Below are 23,502 nucleotides of genomic sequence, written 5' to 3' on the forward strand. Positions count from 1 at the left end.
GGGGCAAATATTCTATTTTTAGACTGCTTGAAAATGTACAAATTTGGATCTCCTTGTTCTGCCCTCCTAAATGTGTTTCTAATACAGCCTTTAATATAGATTCTGGCCTGATTAGAGTAGAAACAAGAGCCTGGATAATAATATTTAATTATTGGCTCAAACCCATCTATCAACCTATTGGATTGCTCCACTGTTTTCAGTGAAACCTTCCAATATACCAGGAAGAAGTCACTCAAGCAGAAACTGATTTCATGCAGCCTTTCCTATATTGCTTTATGTAACTGTCAGTGCTCCCAGGCAAAAAAAAAAAGATTGAATGTGATCCCTCGAAAGAATTATTGTACAACATAACCAGAACTAATTATCCAGCTTTTTAATATTTAATGGGAGAGTTAATAATTTCCTATTTTCATACACCTATACACCAAAAATACCAATTGACCTTTACTAGGGCATGTTGCAGTGTCCTTCATTCCATGATGTCATAGGGTGAATAGTACAATACTCCTATAACACTTTTTCTTTGTAATGTGGCACAGAATAAGTTGAATTGATGTTCTTTTATACTGTTGATTTAATCTAATTATACCTCAAAGCTTTATTTTCCTCATCTAGCTCTAACATTTGTGGTCATTTGACTTCTCAGTTGATTTCCTACTTTTCTTCTTAAGTTTCATATTTAATGTGATTCCTCAAGCATTAAATAGATGTCATGGTTTTGTATTACATTATTTTGTTCATTGTGACACCAATGCAAAACTGCATCCATCTCTAAGACCATTGTATTTACCTCTTACATTTCATTTCTCCCTAAATCATCCTATTAATCTTTTCTACTACCACCAATATGAATACAGGAACATTCTCCCTTCATATCCCATAAATCCAATATCCACAAAACGTTAAGACTGTAAGGGACAAAAAGGTTCTTGTTTTTATTGTAATGGATTACGCTGGCTTCCCCCACTGAGAAAAAAGTTAATTAACAAAATATTGCAGTCCTATCCATAATGAAATACTTCTTTTTGCAATATCACCACATACAGTGAAGAGGTGTATTCACAGACATTGCTTATTAGATTGTTTGTTCCTATTATAATTTAGACAGCAGTCTATATCTATACTATCAAGTTGGTTATAGCTAAATATGTTGAACCTGTATTCAACGTATTTTAATTTATAGTATGGGTATGGTATGGGTTTATAATATGGGTATATTAAGTGATGGCAATATTTCAACAGTCTCTCGAACCGAAGAATTTGCCTAGTATTAGAGGTAGTCCTCGAATTATGACGAAAACTGAGCCCAAAATTTTTGTTGCTAAGCAAGATAGTTAAATGAAATTTGCCCCATTTTATTATATTTCTTGCCACAGTTGTTATGATATGGGTTTATTAAGTGAAATGAATCACTGCAGTTGTTAAATTAGTAACACGGTTGTTAAATGAATCTGGCATCCCCATTGAAACCCCTTGTTTCTCAGGTCAGAAAAGGTCATGATCCTGGGACACTGCAACCATCATAAATGAGTAGGTTGCCAAGCCACTTGAATTTTGATCAGGTGATCACGGGGATGCTGCAACTGTCTAAGTGTGAAAAATGGCCATGTCACTTTTTTCAGTGCAGTTGTAAGTTTGAATGGTCACTAAATGAACTGTTGTAAATCGAGGGCTACCGTAATTAATCTTAGTATTAATCTGTTTTCTCAAGTCAAAATAAATATTTAAGTTAAAAATGGAATATAATGAATAGGATAGAATACTTAAATGTGGTACACACCAAATTGTAAGAGCGATTGATGATTCATTTATTAGAAACAGGAAAAAAATCTGATAGGTATTGAAATTAAGGGAAAACAAACTTTTATTAGTAATATATAGTCCACTCCTGAGAACAGAATATCCAGGATACAGACTAATCAAGAATTCAATATAAATTCATAAAGTTAAGAGGAAAAGCTGCTGTAATTTTTGTTTTTTTAGAAATTTGTCAATAGTTAACATGTCTTCTTAAAAGGTATTGACTGGGCACATGATCTGGCATATATAGAATGAATGAGCTGAAAGGAACATTGGAGGTCTTCTAGTCCAGCCTCCTGCTCAAGCAGGAGAACCTATACATTTCAGACAAGTGACAGAGTCTAGACTCTTCTTAAAAGTTTCCAGTGATGGAGCGCCCACGATTTCTGAAGGCAAACTGTTCCACTGATTAATTGTCTTCACTGTTGGGAAGTTTCTCCTTAATTCCAGGTTGCGTCTCTCTTTGATTAGTTTCCTATACGTCTGAAGAGCTGCTTTGAATGAAAGGACTCCGAAAAGCGTGAGTTCCCAATGAAGACCCCCATCCCCAAAAGCAAAAGAACAGCGAGACAATCCATTCCGGACTTAGCTGCTTCTGCTTGGGTAGATCTCTGTTCCGTCTGCCTGGTGGTACGGCGTCCCAAGACCCGCTCCACTTACGGTTTTGCAATCCGGATCTTCTGCATGCCAGAGGCGCCGGCGGGAGAAACGAAGAGGGGAATCTCAGCAACCATTGGCGAGGCCACGCACGTGCTGGCGAGGGGCCGGCTCCAACTCTGCGCCAGCCTCCATTGGTCCGGGGCCGCGCGGCGCCCGCGCGCCCACCAACGAAGCGCGCCCTCTCGGAGGGCTGGGTGCTGGGCTCGCGCTCAAGCTAAACGCATGCTCAGTGCGGACGGGGCAGGCGGAGATGGTGGTGCTAGGCTGATGGCGGCGCAGACAGCACTGCGCTGAAGACGCTCGGGGAGCCTTGTCTCCATCCGGACCGCTGCTGCCTGGCCATGGGCAATGAGGCCAGCCTAGAGGGCGGGGGAGCCGAGGGGCAGCTGCCCCCCGGCCTGGCCCCGGGTCCCTCCACCTCGCCTGGATCCGCCAAACCACCTTCAGCACCAAGCAGTGGAGGACAGCTCCCGCCGGGCAGGGCGCCTGCCGCTGCACCGGGCCCCGCGCAGCCTCACGGACCCTCCGCCAGGTGGGAGCCACAGACTAGCCGGGCTGGGCGAAGTATCGCAGGAGAAGTGGCGCGGGGGCAACTTCGGTTGGCCGAGCCCAGGAGGATGGAGGCTGCTTGACTAGTTTGGGCTGGAAGGAGCGGGGATTAAGGGCGAAGTGCAGCTCCCATGCTGCGGAGCGTGTCGCCTGCTGAGTGTAAACTGGAGCCGAGAGCAAGAAAACTGTGTATAGTAGAAGGAAAGGCGCGATCGTGGAGCCCATGAGAAAAGAGGGGAGGAATTTGGGGTGCACTAGGGTGATTTATAACTGCGCTGCAGGAGAAGGCTGGGGATAGTGGGGTGTCTTCGTGAGACCAGTGCATATTGGGGGGGGGGAGTGATTTGCCCTGAGTTTGCCATGTGCTCCTAATGTTATGAAAATTCATGTTTTTAGGTTTTGGGAGATGCATCTCCTTAGAGCACATTGGATACCCCCTTTTTTCCCCTGAACCAAACGTCTTATTTTGAAAATGTTGCTAATAGGTTCAGCTTATGCTGTGGCTTTGATGTATCAAGCAGAGCTCTGATAAGATCTAATAGCAAGGTCTAAGAAATATTGAGTTGGGGGCCATTCAAGCTTAATTATTATTTTTAAAAGATAGGGAATGAAGAAATCTGCCCATATGTGTAAATTTGAGCTAGTGTGTAGGAAGATGAATATGGCAAGAAGATGGAGGTGAAGAGAGAAGCATGTGCTTATCAACTGGATGAGGACCTGCTTTCACAAAGGGTGCCGTAGTGCAGGCTAGTATCAGAGAGAGGGGAGCCAAGAAACATGAATGAGAGGCTGATTACCCAGCAAAACATGGGATGAGTGGTATGCAAAAAAGAAAGGCATGGACATGGTTTGTGGGTAAGGAGCCACAAGTAGTTTCCCCAAAGCTACGGATTGTCAGGAATATGTCTGGCTTGAGTTATGGGGAACAAAACCCCAAATATTTCTACATGCTTCCATTTCATATACATTTGTCATATTGATGTGGTGTTTGCCTACAAAGACACAATCGTTCACGCTTAAGCACAAAGTGTACCTATTCTAATTGCATCCAGTTAGAATATAAATTAAAATAGTTATGTAATCGATGCCTTATACACCATGTTTACTACAATATAAATGCTTGTTATCGTTCCTCTAATAAAAACAAACATTTTGTACATTTAAAGCATTATTAATTCTCATAAAGTAATAGATCTTTGGTGCTGGAAAGCACTGCAGAGGGGAAAACATTAGTAGCAGTTTAAAAATACTTTAAAACATCAGGAGAGTAATACTTTTCTAGCATTCAAAGGCTTGTACTAAAATATCAAAAATACCCATATAGAACTGTTTTAATGTTGAAAAAGTGGCCAGAAATTTATTAAATGCATGTTTTAAAAGCAGTGTCCATATATTTATTGATTACTCCATGGAAAATATAATGATCAATTCTGGAAGATAGCTTGCTATATTGTAAGATTTTGTTTGGATCCAAATTGGAGACTTATTTATTTTTCAGTGATTAAAACATTCTGTTCTGGTTGAGCTGAGTTTTTCACAGCATCCGATTTTCTCATGGAAATTTGTAAGAAGGAACATGCAGTGCAGTTTGATAGTCTGTGAGAATACCTCTCTTTTTTTCAAGCAAGCATTATCCATTTTACACTTCAGATATGTGTTCTGATGATGCATTTAATTGTTAAATTCACTTGTGAAACCATAGTTTTTAGCAGAATTGCCATCTGTATAATGTTAAATTGTGACAGTGATTTCATTCCGCAGGGGCCAAATTTGCACATTACTCCCCAGCTGAGCCTAGAGAAATATAGGCCAAGCATCAGTGATCATGCAAAGGAAGTTCATGCAGACATGAAAATAAATGGATGTTGAAATGTTCGGGCAAATTTGCATAAAGGCATGGTGAAGTGTATAAGCGAGCCTGAGTAATATTATTTCTTAGATTCTTAGATTGCACATGTATAGATAACATGTGAAAGAAGAAATCTCATGTGGGGACCTGCAGCAGGATGATCTGGTTCCTCTGAGCTGGGTCTATTTGCCTTTGGAAGGTTTCTTTAATTCTGCAGTCTGGATTCATGTATGCACCATAAAGTGGTACTGAGTGTCTTATTTTGGCATCTATGCATTGAAGCTTTTCTGTGACACTTCTGCCATGGTGGTTGAAGAGAGAGCTGGGAAGCCATCCAAACACTAATACATCAGTGCAGAAGTACTATATTGTTTTCCCCAAGACCTAGACAATCAGCAGAACCCTGTTCTTTCAAAATAGGCATTCTATCACGTCCTGACTTGATTAATGAATGCTTGTTGGTTGGCCATTTATTCTTCTGCTTAGGGAAAGTGCTGGAAAAGTCATGAATATCGGCAATTGTGTCTGTGTGTGTCTGTGTGTATGCACATATAGATAGGTAGTAGCCATGTTATTGTAGTAAAATAATAAAAACAGATTTGTAGAAGTGTTAAGAGAACATCCATATGGGTTTAGGTTGCAAATATTAATCAAAGGTATAGTCTCAAGCAGAATTTACCTGATTGCATTTTAAGAAAACTTGTTTTGCTTATTGAAAGACATATTTCTAAAGTGAATTTACTGCAGTGTAATACTATTGCTATGAGTGTGTTTCAAAAACCAAATGTGAGAGAAGTTGATAGGAAATATTGGAATATAAAAATATGCCTTGAGAAATTTAACATAGACCAATATTATTGCAAGGAGTATCAATAAGAAGCAACAGCTAAAGAGAACAGCAAATCACATGTTTATATAAAGAATATTTCAGGTTGAATTCCTGTTTTTTTCTAGGAAAGGTTGGAAATATTTTTGCCTGATATTTTTTCAAGTGTGTCTATAATGTTCCATACCAATGTTCTAAGCTGATATAAGGCAGTTTTTTTTTACTTTAATGACTGCGTAATGGTGAATAGAAAATATACTATTATTGTTTGTTTAGGCAGATGTTATAATTTCTATTGTTTTAATCTTTTCTTATAGTGTAGACTTATGTCAGGGGAATCATATTCAGTTGAAATGGCCTATAAAGCTAAATAAAAAAATGATTACCTGTGACTAATTCTTTCAAACTTTTGTATTAATTATAAAGTTAGACATCCAAGAGAACCCCGTGGGGTATTCAAAATGAATTTGCAGAAAAAACGTGTTGTTAATTTTTTAGATAGACAGCTTGTAGCCTCCAGTTATATTAATCCCATTCCTCCAAACATGACTGCAGTATAACAATGTAAATTATTTTTTTATTGTTATTTTTGGCATTGTTATAGTCTACTTCTTACAAAGTATATCAACTGTGGGCAAAATCTTAAATCTAAAACACTAGTTACTTTCTTTTTCTAATATACATAAATGTCTTTTTCTAACTTGTTGCCAATGAAAATTCCCTAGGCTATTGATAGAACCACTTGTTTTGTGAGAGGCGCAGTTATATAAACTGCACAAGTAAATAAATCATGTTCTGATCATGTTGATTTAATACCAGATGACCAAAGGAAGAAAAGATTTGGGACTTTATAGAAGGTTTATGATTATGGGAAAATAAATTGATTTGCTATATGAATCAATGAACTTAAAGCAAGAGTTGAAGTCCAGAGGTCTTAAAGGGGCTATAGCTGCTCACTCAGGCAACATACTGAAATTTTATCTACATGAGATGGAAACACTACTAATGAATGGTTTTGGGGTTCTGCTGAGTGTTGTTCAACTTGTTCTGAAGGCAGGTCATGAAGCATTATCTTCTAGCTCATGCTAATAGGTCAACAGTGATTCTACCTTGATAGAGAAGGGTAGGTTTTAATCTAATCTAACCCTAACCCTAACCCTTAATCTCCCATTTAGGTTGCAGGCTGCAATGCCTTGTACATTAAATGGGTTTTAATAACATTTTAAACAGTTCAGTTAATAAAAAGTAAAGCTTTATATAAAGAAAAGTAGAATACTGCCTAGGAATTATGAATCAAGTTGTTGCTGCTAGTATGTAATTTATCCTTTTCCCTAGTTTTCATATCAAGGCCTGGTTCAAAGGGTTGGTTTTAAATCCTGTAAAATCCTGCAGGGTTTGAGAAGCTATTATGAGAAGGATCATCTTATTTCATGCATAACTTAAAATTATATGCTGAAGTCTGTTTCCAAATGTCCCCTCTTAGTATGAAAAGAGGCTGGGTGGCAGTGAAAAAGTACATTTTTAGGCCGAATCTTTGCTATGTAACACCTTTCCCAGAGAAAACGTGTTAGTTCCTTTCTTGATATAACCTGATAAAATGAAACAAATACATTTTATTTCCTTCAGACGTTTGTGTTACAGGTTTCATATGAAGCGTTATGAATCTTATTCCTCTATGCTCATGTTTAGATGGATTCACGGATATAGGATATTTTAAAATATTATTCATGATATCTTTAGTTTTATTTTATGGTTAGATTAAGATTGTGATTGCTTTGGTGATTGATACTTTGATTTCAAGGAGAGAATCCTAGCATTAGTTGAAGTGGTGCCAACCTCATAGGTAGACATCCCACCTTGGAAGTGGGTATGGAGCAGGGGAAACTTTGCTCCCAACCTTTCACTGTGACTTTCCCAATAATGAAAATCTCCTACATGGGAAAGAAGGGAAAGAGGTGTGGAGAGAACTGGCCAAAGGTTGAATCCAAATTGTTGCTGTTGTTACTACTGAATCTAATGGTCTTGTTGCCCTTCCACCTGTTTGTATAACATGGGCACAGCACTGATACAGGTAGTCCTCAGGTTATGACCGGAATGGAGCCTGCCAATTAGGGTTGTAAGCCGCAGTGTCGTAAGGGGAGTCATGATGTGATCAGCCCAATTTTATGACTTTTTGTGGGTGGTTGTTAAGTGAATACTATGGTCATTTAGCAAACCCATTAATCGTTATGGGTTCGCGTTGGGCAAAAACAAAATATAAATGTCAGATTTCAGGGAAAATGTGATATACTGTGGACATGAGACCATGCGACTCTGCAAATGGCTGTAAATGCAGGCTGACTGTCAAGTGCCCAAAATGCAGTCGTGTGACCACATGGGGTAGTCAGAACTTCAGAACCAGGTTGTATATATCTTTTGACAGTGGGATTTGTCAGAACTTTGAATGGTTATAAGCAACTGGTCCCAAATCAAGGACTACCTGTAATTTCAGACATCCTTGGAAAAGATTTCATAAGCTGGCCAGAAAGTTTTGCTTACAGAGAGAGAGCCATATGCTGCATCTATAGAATAAATATTTAGCAAGGTTTATGTTATGAGTTGAGTCAACTTGAGTCTCATATAATAAGAAATCTCATGCTAAGATAATGGAATCCTGAGTATTGTGAGCTTCTTGGAAAATACATAAAAATGTTAAATAGATTGGGATGTGACAGGTTCAAATCAGATATATAAAATCAATAATATACAAGTCTGTGATTATGGTAGTTAATATTACTATGTGCATTTTATGATATTTCTCAGTTAAAACAGGTATGTAGGTTGATCTATTTATATGTAAACTGAAGAAAACGATCAACCTGCAAATACATTTATAAATCATAATATAGGATCAGAACAGGAAAGTGATTACAGAGATACTAAATCACCGGCATGAGACGTTTTGTATTTCCCCCCAAAAAATAGTTTATTTTAATATAGACAAACTGTATGTTACAAAAAACACTGGGGAGATATATCTATAAAGCAATATATTTGCAGGTAATCAGTCAAAAACATTCATGTTTCCTATTTGTGATCTATTTGTGCTATTAATACTAATGGTATTAATAAGTCTGCTAAGAGCATCTTGCTAATCCTTACAGCTAAATCAAAACTTCCACAGCTCATGTAAGTACCTGGCTGTTGTAAAGTTTGAGTATATGAACAGTTTTCACTGTTCTTCTTACAGACCCTAACTTCATAAACTCGTTCTGCTTTTCCATAAAGTAATCTCATAATTTTCAACATTCTACCACTATGCAAGAAGAGATCATGATTTTATTTTACCTCTGTTAGAAAACCTGTTTTATAAATATAGATACTCATCTCATGTCAGAAAGGAATGAAGGAAATTCTGTGACTCAATTAGCTTGAAAAGACTGTGCAACAACTGGTGGTGGTTAGGTCTTGGTTTAGGATTAGAGAGACCCTCAGCCATTAAAATTTACTGGGGATCTTTGGATTAATTACCCTCCCTCAGTCCCTGTTCTGTCCCAGGGCTGTTGCTGCATGGAAAAACTGGAAGAGGGAAAACTGTATATGTCTCCTCAATGCCCTGGAGGAAAAGCCGAATATAATTCTAACAATTAAATGGTAACTAAATTGTAGACTGACTTCTTCACATATATGACAATTTTAGAGCCATCTTATCTTGTACATATCAATGTTTTCTGTCTGTACTGAAGTCTAGAGTCAATTAAGTTGATAGAGCAAAGGCTTTATAACTTCATATCAATCCATTATTGTTTATTACCAAAAGATACCCATTTAAATCCAATCAATAAAATCATCCCTTGTGATCTTCCAAATGCTTGGTTCCTATAGAATTGAATATTAAATTGCATATTTCCCATTTCCCCTGTAACTGTCCACCTTTTACATCAATGAAGGGAGTATTACTACCCTGTAATTATTCTCTTTTACTAAGTTCGTCCTCTGGCTCTCAGTCCTTATCAGTTCCTAGAACGAAGAAAACAATTACTTGTTGCTGGCTGACCGTAGGGGGTCTGCATCTTTGGAAGGCTTGGGAGACTGTAAGGCTGTGCTATTCCTTTCACATCAAAGTAGCTTCCGAGGCTCATTGCTCACTCCACCAACTATTTTGGTCTCACTTCCCCCGTGCATAGCAGGCTGCTGTTACTTTTCAGTGCACTCCCCTTTCTCTCTTCCACCAACACCCACATCTGTGCCTTCATTGTTTCTTTTTTATCTCACTGATGTACAGGTGTGGTTCCTTGTTCTATTAAAGTCTCGGGGAAATAATCCCTAAGGAAGGAATGCAATTACTAAGGGGGAAAAATTCAGGTCAGCAATCTTGAGTTTTTCCTTCCATATTTCCTCACTGTGGAGTAGCCTGCCACTTGAAATCAGGTTAGCACTACCCTATTGTCATCCTGAAGGAACATTAAACATCATCTCACCATTTTTCTGGAGGATGGTGTTAAGGGTTGAGAGACTGTTTACATTACTTTGACAATTTTTAAGTTTATTTTCCTTTTCTTCAATTGAAAGCTCTGAAAATGTAGAATACATTGGGCGATATACAAATGTAATAAATAAACATCCATTGTAAAGGCTTCCATAGTGTACTTCCACTGCCATTTTACAAAAATGCTTTGCTTTTAATGTTGTTTGCTATCTTAATATGTAGTGAATATATAGTTGGGGGCATGGATGAAGATTCTGCCAAAATCCATATTGTGAAATGGAGCAGGATAATTCTGAACAGATATTCATTTCTTGGCAAGTTGCAAAACAGACTAAATCTAATCTTTTTGTTTTTGTTTTGGTCTTATATGAATCTCTTAAGTTCTGGATTTCTGGTATTGTATGATAGTTAGCATTACAATACTATTCCAAACAGAACTAAGGACTCACTTTTGTCATTTATATTAAATGATATGGTGGAAAGTGGGAAAGAGAGAAGGAATATTACATTCAGTAAGTAATAAACTGTCCTGCAGTCAGAGTAACCCTATGAGTCCATGATGGCTCACAGCATCTTAGGATAGATTGATTATTTTGATAATTTTATAGACTTCATTGTTGCACAGACTCTTCTTCTGATTGTGTCTGGAATATTGCTTAGGAGTTGCATTAACCTCTTACCCAAGCTTAGTCATCAATAAAGGCGGAAAAGACAAATTAATTCTTTGTATTTCTGCTTCTGCCAGAGCCAATGATTCTTCATCAGGAAGGGACATCTTCACCATTACTTTATATATTACTCCTTTTCTTTAATAGTCCTATTGGTCTGAAAATTGGCAAAAATGTACCGCTGCAAATTTTGTCAGATTCTGTCCAGCTACAACAAGGTTATGGGCACTTGAGTTCAGCTTTAAGCTCACTGATTTATATGATGTTGGGTGCAAAGTTTAGCTTTCAACTCCAAATGCAGAAATCAATTTGCACTGAAGCAACAATATGTTTGTGGACTTCAGTATACTCCCAGAGACCACTAGGTTTCCTGTCTCACCTGTGTTCTTAAAAGTTTATTTAATATAGCAAATTAAATGGGGAGTTGCATGTTACAAAGCAAAGTAAAACTAATCGTCCACCTTTAGCATCACCTTTATTTTGAAGTTTGGACAAAAATACCACTAGAATGTTAAAGGGGTTCGAAATGGGTGACTTTCTATACTTCTTAGTAAACAGCCAGCATGCCTACTATGACAACCATGTTGTAGGCAAGACTCCTATAACAACAATTTGTGAGTGTGCTACCACATCCTCTCAAAATTCCAAATGTCTTTCTGGCTCAAAAAGATGCCTTGTTCATGGATCACCTCCAAAATGGGATGAACTGCCTCTGGATAATTTCCAGAACTTCAGACTAGGCCCCCAAATTACATCAGACAGGCAGTTTTCGCAGCCTTAATATATAGAAACATCCATGCTGGGTAAATTCTCAAATCTTTCCTAGAAATCTATTTTAATTTGTTTTACTGAACTGCTGGCTCTATCCTTTTTTAACACCATTGTTGCATCTTAGAATGCAAATCTTCTGGACAAGGGCCACGCCGCTGCTGTGTGGTGACACTGAGCAAATGTAAAATGGTAACAGCGATAGCATGCTTCAGCAGAAAGGAAGCTTTCTGAACAGCTGTTGCAAAATTTAAGTGATGGCAATAGAAGAAACAGTCAAGTCCAAAAGAAATAGCCCAGATGGCTGACTGAGATTAAAAACAGAGCTTCAATTAATCAATGATCAAGTCATTAATTGCACAGATTAGTTGATTAATGTTGTTAAGCCTCCATCTTATTCCAAGAAACATGCAATAATTGCTTTTGACTTACCAGTTGTTTTATTATTTCCATTTTTCCCCCCAAAACTAGTGCCTGGTATTATTTTGTCTTTAGAAATGTATTGGCTTTTGTCATATTATTCCTGTCAGCTATCAGCTTAATAGCTTTGTTTTCCACATGTTTCTATTGCATCTAGTGCACCTAGGTAGATTTGTTCTTGTGGTTTTTTAGTAGTTGGTATTCAATGCCTGCTGAAGAGAAGTAAATAGGCTACTGTTAGTGTCCCGGTGTTAGTCAACATCTTTACAAACAGCTTCAGTGAAGGAAATTATCAAATGTGTAGGTAACTCCAATTTAGGTGACGCAACCAATATTTTAGAAGACAAAAAGGAACTCAAGATGATCTTGATGGGTTGAAGAACCGGATTAAACTGTTAAAATAAATTGCCAGAGGATGTGATATAAATTTGTGCATTCAAGTGGAAGAATCGATTACAGAATTTCACTAGAAAACCTGTGACTTGTTGAGTCATCCTTTCAGAGATATTTCCTTACCAGGAGCTTTTAATATACTTGAAAAGTTCTCAAAAATTCAGAACATATTCATAGATGTGTCTGCCTTAAAAGTAGCCCATCTTGAACTGTATTTAGTAGTACTTCGGTACTCATTGTTAATTGGTTCTGGGAGGCATGATGACTATCAAAATTACCAAACAGATTTTTCCCATAAGGAAGAATGTATTGAATCACAGGGCAGTCAACACTGGCAAGGTCTAGTTTATGCATTGAATACCAAACAAACAATGAGTACCAGGACAACATTTTCATGTCAAAATGCATTGAATATCAAATTTGATGAGTTTCAAAGCAGTTGAGTATCAAGGTAGTGCTGTAGTGTAGTCAAACATTAGGCGTTGACCACAGGAAGTATTTTATGACATTTTGTATTATGTCATTAAATGTTTTATAAAATTTGCCAAATTTTAATTCCATGGGAGTCATAGGCCCTGGATTTTTGGTTGTGTTTTGTAAGTTATCCCATTTGAGTTACCTTAGTTGAAAAGCTTTTGCCTATAATGCACCATTTTGCCCACTTAAGGGTTATAAACACAAGAATTTTAATAGCGTACTAGACAACCTTTGATGTGTTGGGTCATCAGAAGGATCAAGAACAAAAAAAAAGTGGGAATGGTAATGACTTCTGACTTCCTGCCTGTGTCCTGTCCCAGATCAAGCACACTGAAATACATAGAGGGTTTGTGTAAAAAAGTTTGTGCTCTTTACTTTATTTATTTTATTTGATTTCTAGACTACCCCCTCTCCCCGAAGGGACTCGGGGCGGTGTACAGGTACCAAATTAAAAACCATACAAATAATAATAAATATAATTAATTAATTAAAATCGGATTAAACTTTAAACCCCTGTACAAGTTTATAGAAATTAAAAACTTAGCCTAAGACCAACCTGTGAAATTTAAAAATACAGACTGAGGTGGGAGAGCTGGAATTAGGCCAGGCCGGCTAGATTAAACAGGGGGGTTTTGAGCTTCTTACGGAAGGAGCGGAGGTCTGTGGTTGTTCTAATATCAGGGGGAAGGTCATTCCAGAGGGTCGGGCCCATCACAGAGAAGGCCCTTCCCCTGGGCGTCGCCCGCTGGCACAGCCTGGTGGACGGCACCCGGAGGAGACCCTCTCTGTGTGAGCGGATCGGCCGAAGGGATGTGTGGGACAGGATACGATCCCGCAAATAACTAGGTCCTGTGCCATGGAGCGCTTTGAAGATGATAATCAGCACCTTGAAACGCACCCGAAAAGCTACAGGTAGCCAGTGCAGCCCGCGCAGGAGAGGTGTTACGTGGGAGTATCTAGCGACTCCCGAGACTGCCCGCGCGGCCGCATTCTGAACCAACTGCAGTCTTCGGGTGCATCTCAAGGGGAGCCCCATGTAGAGAGCATTGCAGTAGTCTGAATGAGGCTTGTAAATACATATACACTTAACAGTATATAGACAGGTTCGTGCAAGCCCCCCCTCCCAAAATTCACCTGGTTCGTTCAGGTTCAACGTCAGGGTTGAGAGGTTCACAAGTCAAGGGACCACAGAGTGGGAGCTAATGGATGGTTGTTGTCAATGAAGAGCTTGTGCTTGCTGCTCCATTTTAATAGAAGCACACTTCGCGTAGCTCATTTAGCAGGGTGAAACTCCATCTTCATATGAAGTCTGAGAGAGCCTTTGCATTACTCTTTTTTTTGGACCACCAAGCTCTTGCATTGGGAGGGAGTGGTAATTTCACACTCACATCTTCATAGAGCAATGTTAGCAGTCTGCTGCTTGCTGTTTTGCCCTACCTCCTTTGTCTGCTCAGACAGCAGCCCATCTGGTGGCACTGGACCTGGATGCTCATAATCTGTCAGGACTTCTGAAGCCGCCTCTACTGCTGACTACTCGTTGTTGGTACCCTCCTCTGACTCAAATTTGAACTCAAAATGACAGTTGGTGGGAATGTGGCTGACTGCCCTTCAGCAGTTGATTGTGAGGCTGGTCTTCCTAGTCCCCAGAGGGGTAGTATGGGACCATCACTAGCATGCCAGTGCTGAAGTGACCACAAAATTTCCAAATTTCAGTCCCACAGGAAGTCATGGGTCCTCCTCGATTTTGGACACAATTTATGAATTAGCCCATTTGAGATAGGTTGGTTCAGAAAAAAGTTGTCCTTTGATGTGCTATTTTGCCCAGTTAAATGTTACAGACATGAGAGTTTTAGTAATATAAATAGCTAGATGTTATAGATGTAGTTTTTCTCCAGATGCTTTACTATTTGCCAATGTTCTCTAGCATGTTACCCTCCCATATTGGCTGGGATTACAACCGCATGCGTCTGGATGGCTCTGGTGGTATGTGGTCTCCATTTTCCAGGGACAAGTCACCAAGTCCTCAATACTGTCAGAGATGAAATTTTGTTTAGTTTTTCAGCCTTTTCTATGAGGGGTATTTTTCATACTACAGTTTTCTGTCATATAAGTGTTGGAAGTATTACAAGTGATAACTATTTGGTTGAAATGGTTCGGCTTTAGTTACCTATTCATTTTTATGTTGTTATGGATGTACAGGAAGGAATCATTCCAATGTCTTACAAGAAATTCCATACCTTTTTCTGGATGCTTCTGTTCAAAGATCTTTCTATAATTGGAAAAGTGAGGAGGGGAGGAATCTCCATAGATGGAGTGAAACATTAAAAATGTTAGCACTACCAGTCCCCAAACAGTGTTCTTTATTACTTTATATAGTAATAGGCTCATTACTTTATATAGTAATAGGCTTGGGAGAGCATTGCAGGGTAGAAAGGAAAAAGATACTTCTCTTTTCTTGAAACCTCCCCTTAAGAATGTGCCAGGTTTAAATGTATGAATTATTTAAAACTTTATTTTAACACTAAAACCACGATTAGAGTACAAACATTTGTCAGACTGTGAAACATTTGAATAATTGCTTTTTCCTTCAGTTCACTAACAGTGGAGGACGGTGACATTACTAGACTCTGTTTGTGTTACTAGTAGAGAACTTAAATTGTCTGCGTAGGCATTGGCTTGCCTGCTCTCTCTTTTATTGACTATGCTAAAGCAGAGGCATGAACGAGATAATGGTTTTTTCAATCACTGAAGTGCTCTGAATGTAGCCAAGGTTTTCTCGTTTCTGCTTGCATTGAAAACCTTGTCCTCCACATCTTTGCATACAGCCATGCACATAAACACACACACACATGCTTTGTTTCTTTAGGGAACAATTTGTTGATGGGGCTGGGATTTTCTAGCTGTCTGATTTTAAAATATTGCTATTGATTTTGTTGGACATGAGCAAGGCAAGGCTCATTCTCAGTGATATTCCTTACCTGATCTATAATTATTATTTATATGCAAGCTATGTTTTAGAGTCTTGTTCTGGTTCTTTCAGGTTTTTAACCTCCCCATTCCCAAATGACTCATAATAGCTGAGAATGAGCCTCATCCTGCTCATGTCCAACAAAATCTATACCTGTTCAGTAATTCCCAGGAATACAACTGCTACCCTCTGGATTCCTATAGTGCATTAAGCCACAATATAGTTTATTAGGTTTGTGGGCACAATGTGGGAATCTAGCATTGCAAATTTGAAACCACTGTAGTTGATGTCTCAAAGGTGCTTTTTCAAGAGGCAACTAGACTTTCTGGTTTTTCTTTGAAGACATTTCGCTTCTCATCCAAGAAGCTTCTTCTGCTCTGACTGGATGGTGGGGAATAGATGGATTTATACTCCTTGCAGACAGCTGCCCATTTGCATTCTTTTAGAGAGTCGTAGAGACCCACCTGAAGGTTTATCTGTGTCATCAAGGCCATCTGAGTAGTGCAAATGGTTGTGGAAACTTCTTGGAACTGCTGAAAGGACTGGGTTGTAGACTAGATATAAATTATGTTGAATCACCCCCCTCTGTTGAGAGAGGGCTGCTCAATTTTGACATGAATGGCCTCTTGTCCTGATGGGTTTGTTCTCCTATGGACAAGATTCAGCAGTCCATCTGCATTTAAAAGACAAAGGCCACTCTTTTGAAGGCACTCTTTTGAAGACAACAAAGCTCACACTTTGGACGTAGAGGACCACTGATTCAAAGAGGTCCAAAATGTCAACATCATCTATCTCCAGTCTATAATTAAGTCCTTTCAACAGTTCTAAGAAGGGTCCACACCCATTTGCACTACTCAGGTGACCCTGAAGACACAGCTAAACCTCCAGGTGGCTTCAATGAATGCAAATGACCAGCTGTCTGCAAAGAGTATAAATCCTTCCATTCCCCACCATACAGTCAGAGATGAAGAATGGATGAGAAGTGAAATGTCTTCAAAGAAAAACCAGAAATTCCTGTTGCCTCTTGAAAAATCACCTTTCAGACAACCAGGACCTGGATGACTGAAAATCTCCATAGACACTGCAGTTGATGGCTCTTTATTGTATATTAATGTAGTTGTTATGCCTTATCCAATTGCCTATGACTCAAACAAAGATTACAATACCTCAATCTAGCCACTGAAACATAACACGTGCTACCTTTCTTATTATTACATTAGATTTAGTTCTGTTGAGAGCAGTTAAAGAATGATATTGTAGGATTTGGGGAGTGGGGGGAGTAGATAGTATTTTTGTTTCAGAAAGCCCTGCACTCTTGCCTTGCTCTTTAGATTGAACAGTAATTCATGTTTTTTGCAGAAATGAACATCTGGTATTTTTCTGTCCTTTCTCTACTTTTCCCCCTCTTCTACCCTCTGTTTTCACAATCTGGTTGCTTTAATACTTATGGAAAGCTGCCAGAGGACACTGATAATTAATCTGTGAGGGTGTATAAAAATTCCTCAGAAAATAGACTCAAGGCTTCAAAGTAAGTTCTACTAAAACTATATTTAGAGGAGAAATGAAATGACAGCAGATCACCAAGGGTAGGTTGGCATTCACCTGGTAACTTAACATGAAGAGGGACAACAAGTGATCACTTATACATATGGGGAGCCAGTTGGAAGAGGGCTTCATGATGAAGCTGATGAGATCAGAGCATTTTCAAAATGCTTGGGCTTCTACATTTGGGACAACACAAATGCAAATGTGCAATGGCATAACTTCACCTTCAGGAGACACACAGTCTATCTGCGTTTTATAGATAAACTGATAAAGGTCAGAAGGAGGAACATGAAATGTATCTCCCAGATTACAAATTCCTGCCACATAATTATGTAATTCACCATGAAAGTGTGACTATTTTGTCTCTGGTGACTGCAATACACATTTTTATAACCAACTGTGAAAAAGAAGGCTCACATTCAAAACTGTAAATATTATTATGGGCGGAAACTAATCAAGGAGAGAAGCAACTTAGAACGGAGGAGAAATTTCCTGACAGTTAGAACAATTAATCAGTGGAACAGCTTGCCTCCAGAAGTTGTGAATGCCCCAACACTGGAAGTCTTTAAGAAGATGTTGGATAGCCATTTGTCTGGAACGGTATAGGGTTTCCTGCCTAGGCAGGGGGTTCGACTAGAAGACCTCCAAGGTCCTTGCCAACTTTGCTATTGTATTGTATTGTATTACCTATATTATTTTTTTTAGTTATTTATCCATTTGTATACATCTGTGTTCCTCATTTCCTCCAGGAGCTCAAAGTAGTTTGTTCAGGAGCCATTCATTTTATTTCTTCAGCAAATTTTTGAGATAGATTGGGCCAAGAATAAGTGATCCAGGTCACCCAGTGAGTTTCCAAGGCTGATTTGAACCTTGGTCTCCCCAATCTTTAACCACTAAATCACACTACCTGGCTCACAGTATACCTGTTGAGTGCTGGGCTCATGTTTTTTTTCCTGTTTGCAAATGTATTATCAAAACAGACATATCAGAAACCATATAATTCTGCAAGCAAACCAAAGAATAAAATAGCTGGTTCTAGTTACTTCTTTGCTTGGCATAGCAGCCATAAACACCAGCCACTGCAAGCTGATATAATTTCACTTATTTTTTACTACTTTTCATACTCTGATCAATGCAACATAGCTGTCAGCTGTTATTAGTCATTACAAGGCATTCTGCAAAAAGGATAAGGCTTAACTGAATCATCCAAAGTTGTCGACATTTAATGTAGTCAGCAATATGTGACAGAAAAGCTTAACAATAAGTCACCAGTTAAATTCCTGCAGTATAACTTTTTGTGAATCATTTTACTTCCTTGAGAATGGATACTGTATGTTCTAATGATGTGCAAATATTTCCCTGTCTGGCTCAACCCGATTAATGAAATTCAGCTGTAGCAGCCCAACCTAAGGACACCATCTTCCAATAGCGCTAGCATCTTAATGGTCTTTATATCTTTCATCTTTAGAGTTTTGTTTTCTTTGTTTTTGAAACCTCAGACTTCTCCATTTAGATCTTAGATATTCAATTCCTTACCTCACTTTAGCCCCCTTTCCCTCCTCATACAATTACATCTTCTAACTACAGAAGTCCTAAGTTCCTGTTTTCCAGGCCACTGACAGTGGTGGGATTCAATTTTTTTTACTACCCGTTCTGTGGGTGTAGCTGGGTGGGCATGGCAAGACTTGGTGGGCATGGCTTGGTGGGCAGGGGAAGGATACTGTAAAATCTCCATTCCCTCCCCACTCCAGAGGAAGGTAACTGCAAAATCCCCATTTCCTTCCAATCAGCTGGAACTCTGGAGACAGATGGGGGGCGGGGCCAGTCAGAGGTGGTATTTACCAGTTCTCTGAACTACTCCAAATTTCTGCTACTGGTTCTCCAAAACTGGTCAGCACCACCTCTGCACTGACTATGTCTCAGTTTTTCAAATACACTGATTCTCGACATTCAGCTTTTCATGACTTCATTCCCTTTCTTGCTGTAATAATATAGGAATAGAAATATAGGAATATTCTTTATTGGTCAAGTGTGATTGGACACACAAGGAGTTTGTCTCTGGTGCATAAGCTCTTGGTGTACACACAAACATCATAGTGATAAGTCATAGATCATAAATCAAAAGATGCAATCATAAATCAACAATGATATATTACTCCTGTCTTGTTTTCTGCAATTTAATTTCTATGGAAAAATGGAAGATTTTTCTTCCCTGCTTTTTCATTGGGCCGTCCTTTCCTTTTGTTCTAGTCCTGTTTTAAATTGTAGCATAACATTAGAACAATAAAAGAGGATCCATGAAAGATGCAGCTAGTCTAACATTCTATTTTCTATGTTGCCTTTGGGAAGTATTGTAAAGAAACATGCATGCTTGGGGCAATGCAGTATAGAGCTAACCATAACAAATTATTCATGGATCAATAGTCCTGAACATTATTTTTCTGGGTGAAGTTTCCTAGCAAGATCAGCCAAGATGGAGCTTCTTAGATGTAATGTTGTATCTGATGAAAATTCCCAGTGGTGCTGTTTTGAAAAAAAAAAAAAAAGTTTTGCTTCTCTTTCTGCCAAAATACTGCTGAGGTGAAAAACATGTTTTGGAATGAGATCCATTAACCATTTCTTGAAAAGAATGGACACATGCTTGAAACAGTTATGAGTTCTACTGAATAGCCTTGAATTGCTAATATTTTCATGCAGGACTTGAGTGCCCATGAAAACTGCATGACAGACTGAAGGATATAAAGATAGTTACATATCACATCCTACTCTTGCTGCAACTGACTGCAAAATGCTTCTGTGTTGTCACGCATGCTGAAAAGCAGATATGTTCCCAGTTGTCCCCGTTGCTGCAGAGCAATGGAGCAGGAGAACATAGTTGCTTCTGAGCTAGTTAAACAGCTTACAAAGGGGAAAAGAGGTTAGTAGCAGCAAGTTGGCATAGGCTAGGTTCTCATGAGGGCCTGATGCTTCTGTCATGATGCTTTCCTTTTTGTCACTCTGCTCTGTCTTTCATGGCTTTGTGTTGTTCTTTCCGGAATTTTCCACTCAGCAGCGGCATTGCAGAAAATCCAGGAAGCTGAGGTCTAGGCATTTAAAGGCCATAAAGTTTGGGGAAGACAGCTCTGCATTTAAGAGAAAATAATGTAGTGAGCCCAACAGTATTGTCAGCAGTTAAAAGGGAAATGTTATGTTCCTTCTTTTTACCCCCTTGCCTGCTATCTCAGTATATTATCAGTTCTGAGGCCAGGTTTATTTTTTAAGAGGTTTTTGTTTTCATTTCATACTGCAATGGTGCCCTAGGGGTTACCTGAAAGGACCTTAGGCATCTGTCAACAACTCAGTTAACATTTTGCCTGAGTTTTTGTTTGCTTGTAATGTATCTTGATACTGTATTAATAATTGATAGTAAACTTCATTCTTAATTGACTGCTATATTAATAATTCCTTTGTTTTGATTTTTTATCTAATTCAAAGAAACCCTTTAGTTATTCCTTTGGTCTCCATTTTGCATGTGACAGCATATTTTGAATATGGTACTGAACTAAAAGACTATTAACAATTCTTATTTTCTTTTATTTGGCTTATCCGTACACAACATCGCATGGCTTTCACTTCATTTTCATACTTTCATTAGTACTTCAGTTGAACAAAAGGAGACATTATCATATTTGAGTCAGTGAATCCTGAGGAAGTGGTGAGTGTCCTTTGTACTATTAATTGAGCCATCTGTTTAATGAATCCAGGCTCCTCATGGGCTATAAAGGAGGCCAAAGAAATGACCCAGGGGTTTTCCCATGGTATTGGCCTGCTTGTTAGAGGGAATAGTACCTCCTGCCTTGAAAGAGGCAGTGGTTTACCCCCTCCTCAAAAGGCTGGTGCTGGGCCCAATAGTTTCTGACAACCATCAAGCCACCTCCAGCTTTCCTTTTCTGTGGATGGTTATTACCTGCAGATGATAAGAACCCTGAAGGAAGGATTGTCTGGACCTGTTTCAATCAGGTTTCAGGTGGGTTTTACTACTGAGACTGCCATGGTCATGGTTGAAGATGACAGGTGGCAGAACAGAGGTGGAAGTAGTCCATCCACCCTTGTGCTCTTTAATCTTCAATGTTTTTTATATACTCTCACACATTTTATTTTCTGAGCCAGCTCCCTGAGCTGAGGGATGGGGGAACTATTTTATAGGGGTTCTCTTCCTTTCTCCAGGGCTGAGTCCAGTTGGTGTTGGCTGAGGTGTAAAAACTGACCCTCTGTAGCATGCTGCAGGCTTCCATTCTCTCCCCTTCTTTTCATTTCTACACGAAACCATTGCATGAGGCCATCCATAAGTTTGTGTCTTGGTATCATCAATACAATGAGGATACACAATTATATATTTTGACTCAGGTCAGCCAATTGAGGCTGTCAAGGTTCTGTTCCAGTGACTGGAGAATATCTGTGTGTTGATGGGGAGGAACCATCAACCCAGGCTTTTATCTAGGGTGAGTGCAGCTCCTTCTGAGGAATATGAGTTTTGTTACTGCCCAGCTTGGGCATCTTTGTTTCTTGGGGCTTGTTCTGTTATTGTTGGCTAGTTTTTATTATTTTATCGTTTTCATATTTTTTTTACGAATTGCTCAGAATTGTTAAGAGTCAGGCAGACTCTACAAATTGAATTCAGTAAATAAATAATGAAATAGTAGTAAAATTTACTTTGACATACTTCATTACATTATTGTTACACTGCTTAGTTCTATATTACTCTGCTCTAGATGTTTTTAAATCCTCTCTGTTTCTGGTAGTTCGATGATAGCACCATTAATTCTGGTGTGCTTTAATGACCTCTCTCAATAAAATAGCACTCAACAAACCAAAATTGAACTCTGCTTGTATCTTTGTGCCTGTAGGGTGGGAATCCAATTCAGTCAGTATGTAGTACCACGAAAATGAATCAGAGATGCAGAGAATGGTGAATGCTTTATTCATTTAACTCTTCCTCTTTCTTGAATTACTTATTTTATTAGAATGCTGGTGGTTGCTGAATGCAAGGTATTTCTCTTTCTTTTCATTGAGATACTAATGAGGCAACAGCTTTTGACAAGTGGAAAAATAGAGCTAATAGATAATACTCTTTATCTTTAAAAAAAGTTACATTTGGATTATTAAATTTTCAAACTTATAATAAGTATCTTAATACAATGTGTTTAAATGGTTAAGCCAGTAACTTGCACATACCTGATCATCCTTGATTTACAATCAGAATTGAGCCCAGAAAAGGATGGTCATAAGTCATGCTAGTCATTAAGCATGTCATGACATGACTGCACCATATTTTATAATCTTTTTTTTTTTTTTGCAGTGGCCATTAAGCAAATTCCACACTTGTTAAGTGAATGCCTTGGTCATTAAGAGAACACCATAGTTGTTAAGGAAAGTCATCATTTGCAATGGGCAATTTTTGCCAGTAACCAGAAGTATAACAACTGCTTTACAACACATGACCCTGGGATCTTGCAAACAACTCTAAATGTGATCTGATTGCCAAGTGCTCAAAATGCGGAGGGCAGACTGTCAGAACTTTGAATCCAGGTTTTAAGTACCTTTGGTTGGGGGTCCATTTTAACTTCAGATGGTCATTGAGTCATTAAGTGACCAGTTATAAGTCAATGACTACCTGTTGTCAATATTAAATTTAAGGACTTTCCATTAATCATGTGACTGAGTAGCAAATACATTGAATTGAATGTTACCTTTGCTAATAATTTTGTACATTTCTGTACAAAACTGAATTATGGTTAAAATGTCTGCTTCTCAGAAGAAAACATGAAAGTTCAAATCCAATAGAAAATTACTATTATTATGCTAAGAACTAGAAACTGATAATGTAATGACTTTGCAAGGTTGAGTGCTAATTCAAATAGATACCAGATTGTACATTGTTAAGTGCATCAATTTGACCAATCTGGTAGACATTTCAATTTATCTTAATTTTGGTTAATCTCTTAGGTTTTGGGTTAAAAAATATTGAAACTCTATATAGGGTTCCATTTATAGTTTAATTTGTTTACCTGTTAATTGGTAGTCACTATTTAGTTTTCAGTCACAAACATTTGCATGAGTACAAATTCAAAA

General features: G+C 38.5%; 1 protein-coding gene and 1 long non-coding RNA gene across 3 annotated transcripts in view; one reads left to right on the plus strand and one right to left on the minus strand.

The window, feature by feature from the left end:
* The window catches only part of LOC309383847, a 381,089-nt gene that overhangs the window by 315,671 nt on the left and 41,916 nt on the right, over positions 1-23,502 (minus strand). The window lies entirely within an intron of this gene.
* Positions 1,947-23,502, plus strand: part of BSN (bassoon presynaptic cytomatrix protein) — a 218,626-nt gene continuing 197,070 nt past the window's right edge. For both annotated transcript variants that reach the window (XM_081936756.1, XM_081936755.1), the window contains exon 1: positions 1,947-2,992. In XM_081936756.1, the coding sequence (XP_081792882.1) occupies positions 2,802-2,992 (191 nt within the window). In that variant the 5' untranslated portion in view covers positions 1,947-2,801. The remainder of the gene's footprint in view (positions 2,993-23,502) is intronic.

The sequence above is a fragment of the Natrix helvetica genome, assembly GCF_964273705.1.
Source record: "Natrix helvetica genome assembly, chromosome: 1".
Lineage (NCBI taxonomy): Eukaryota > Metazoa > Chordata > Lepidosauria > Squamata > Natricidae > Natrix > Natrix helvetica.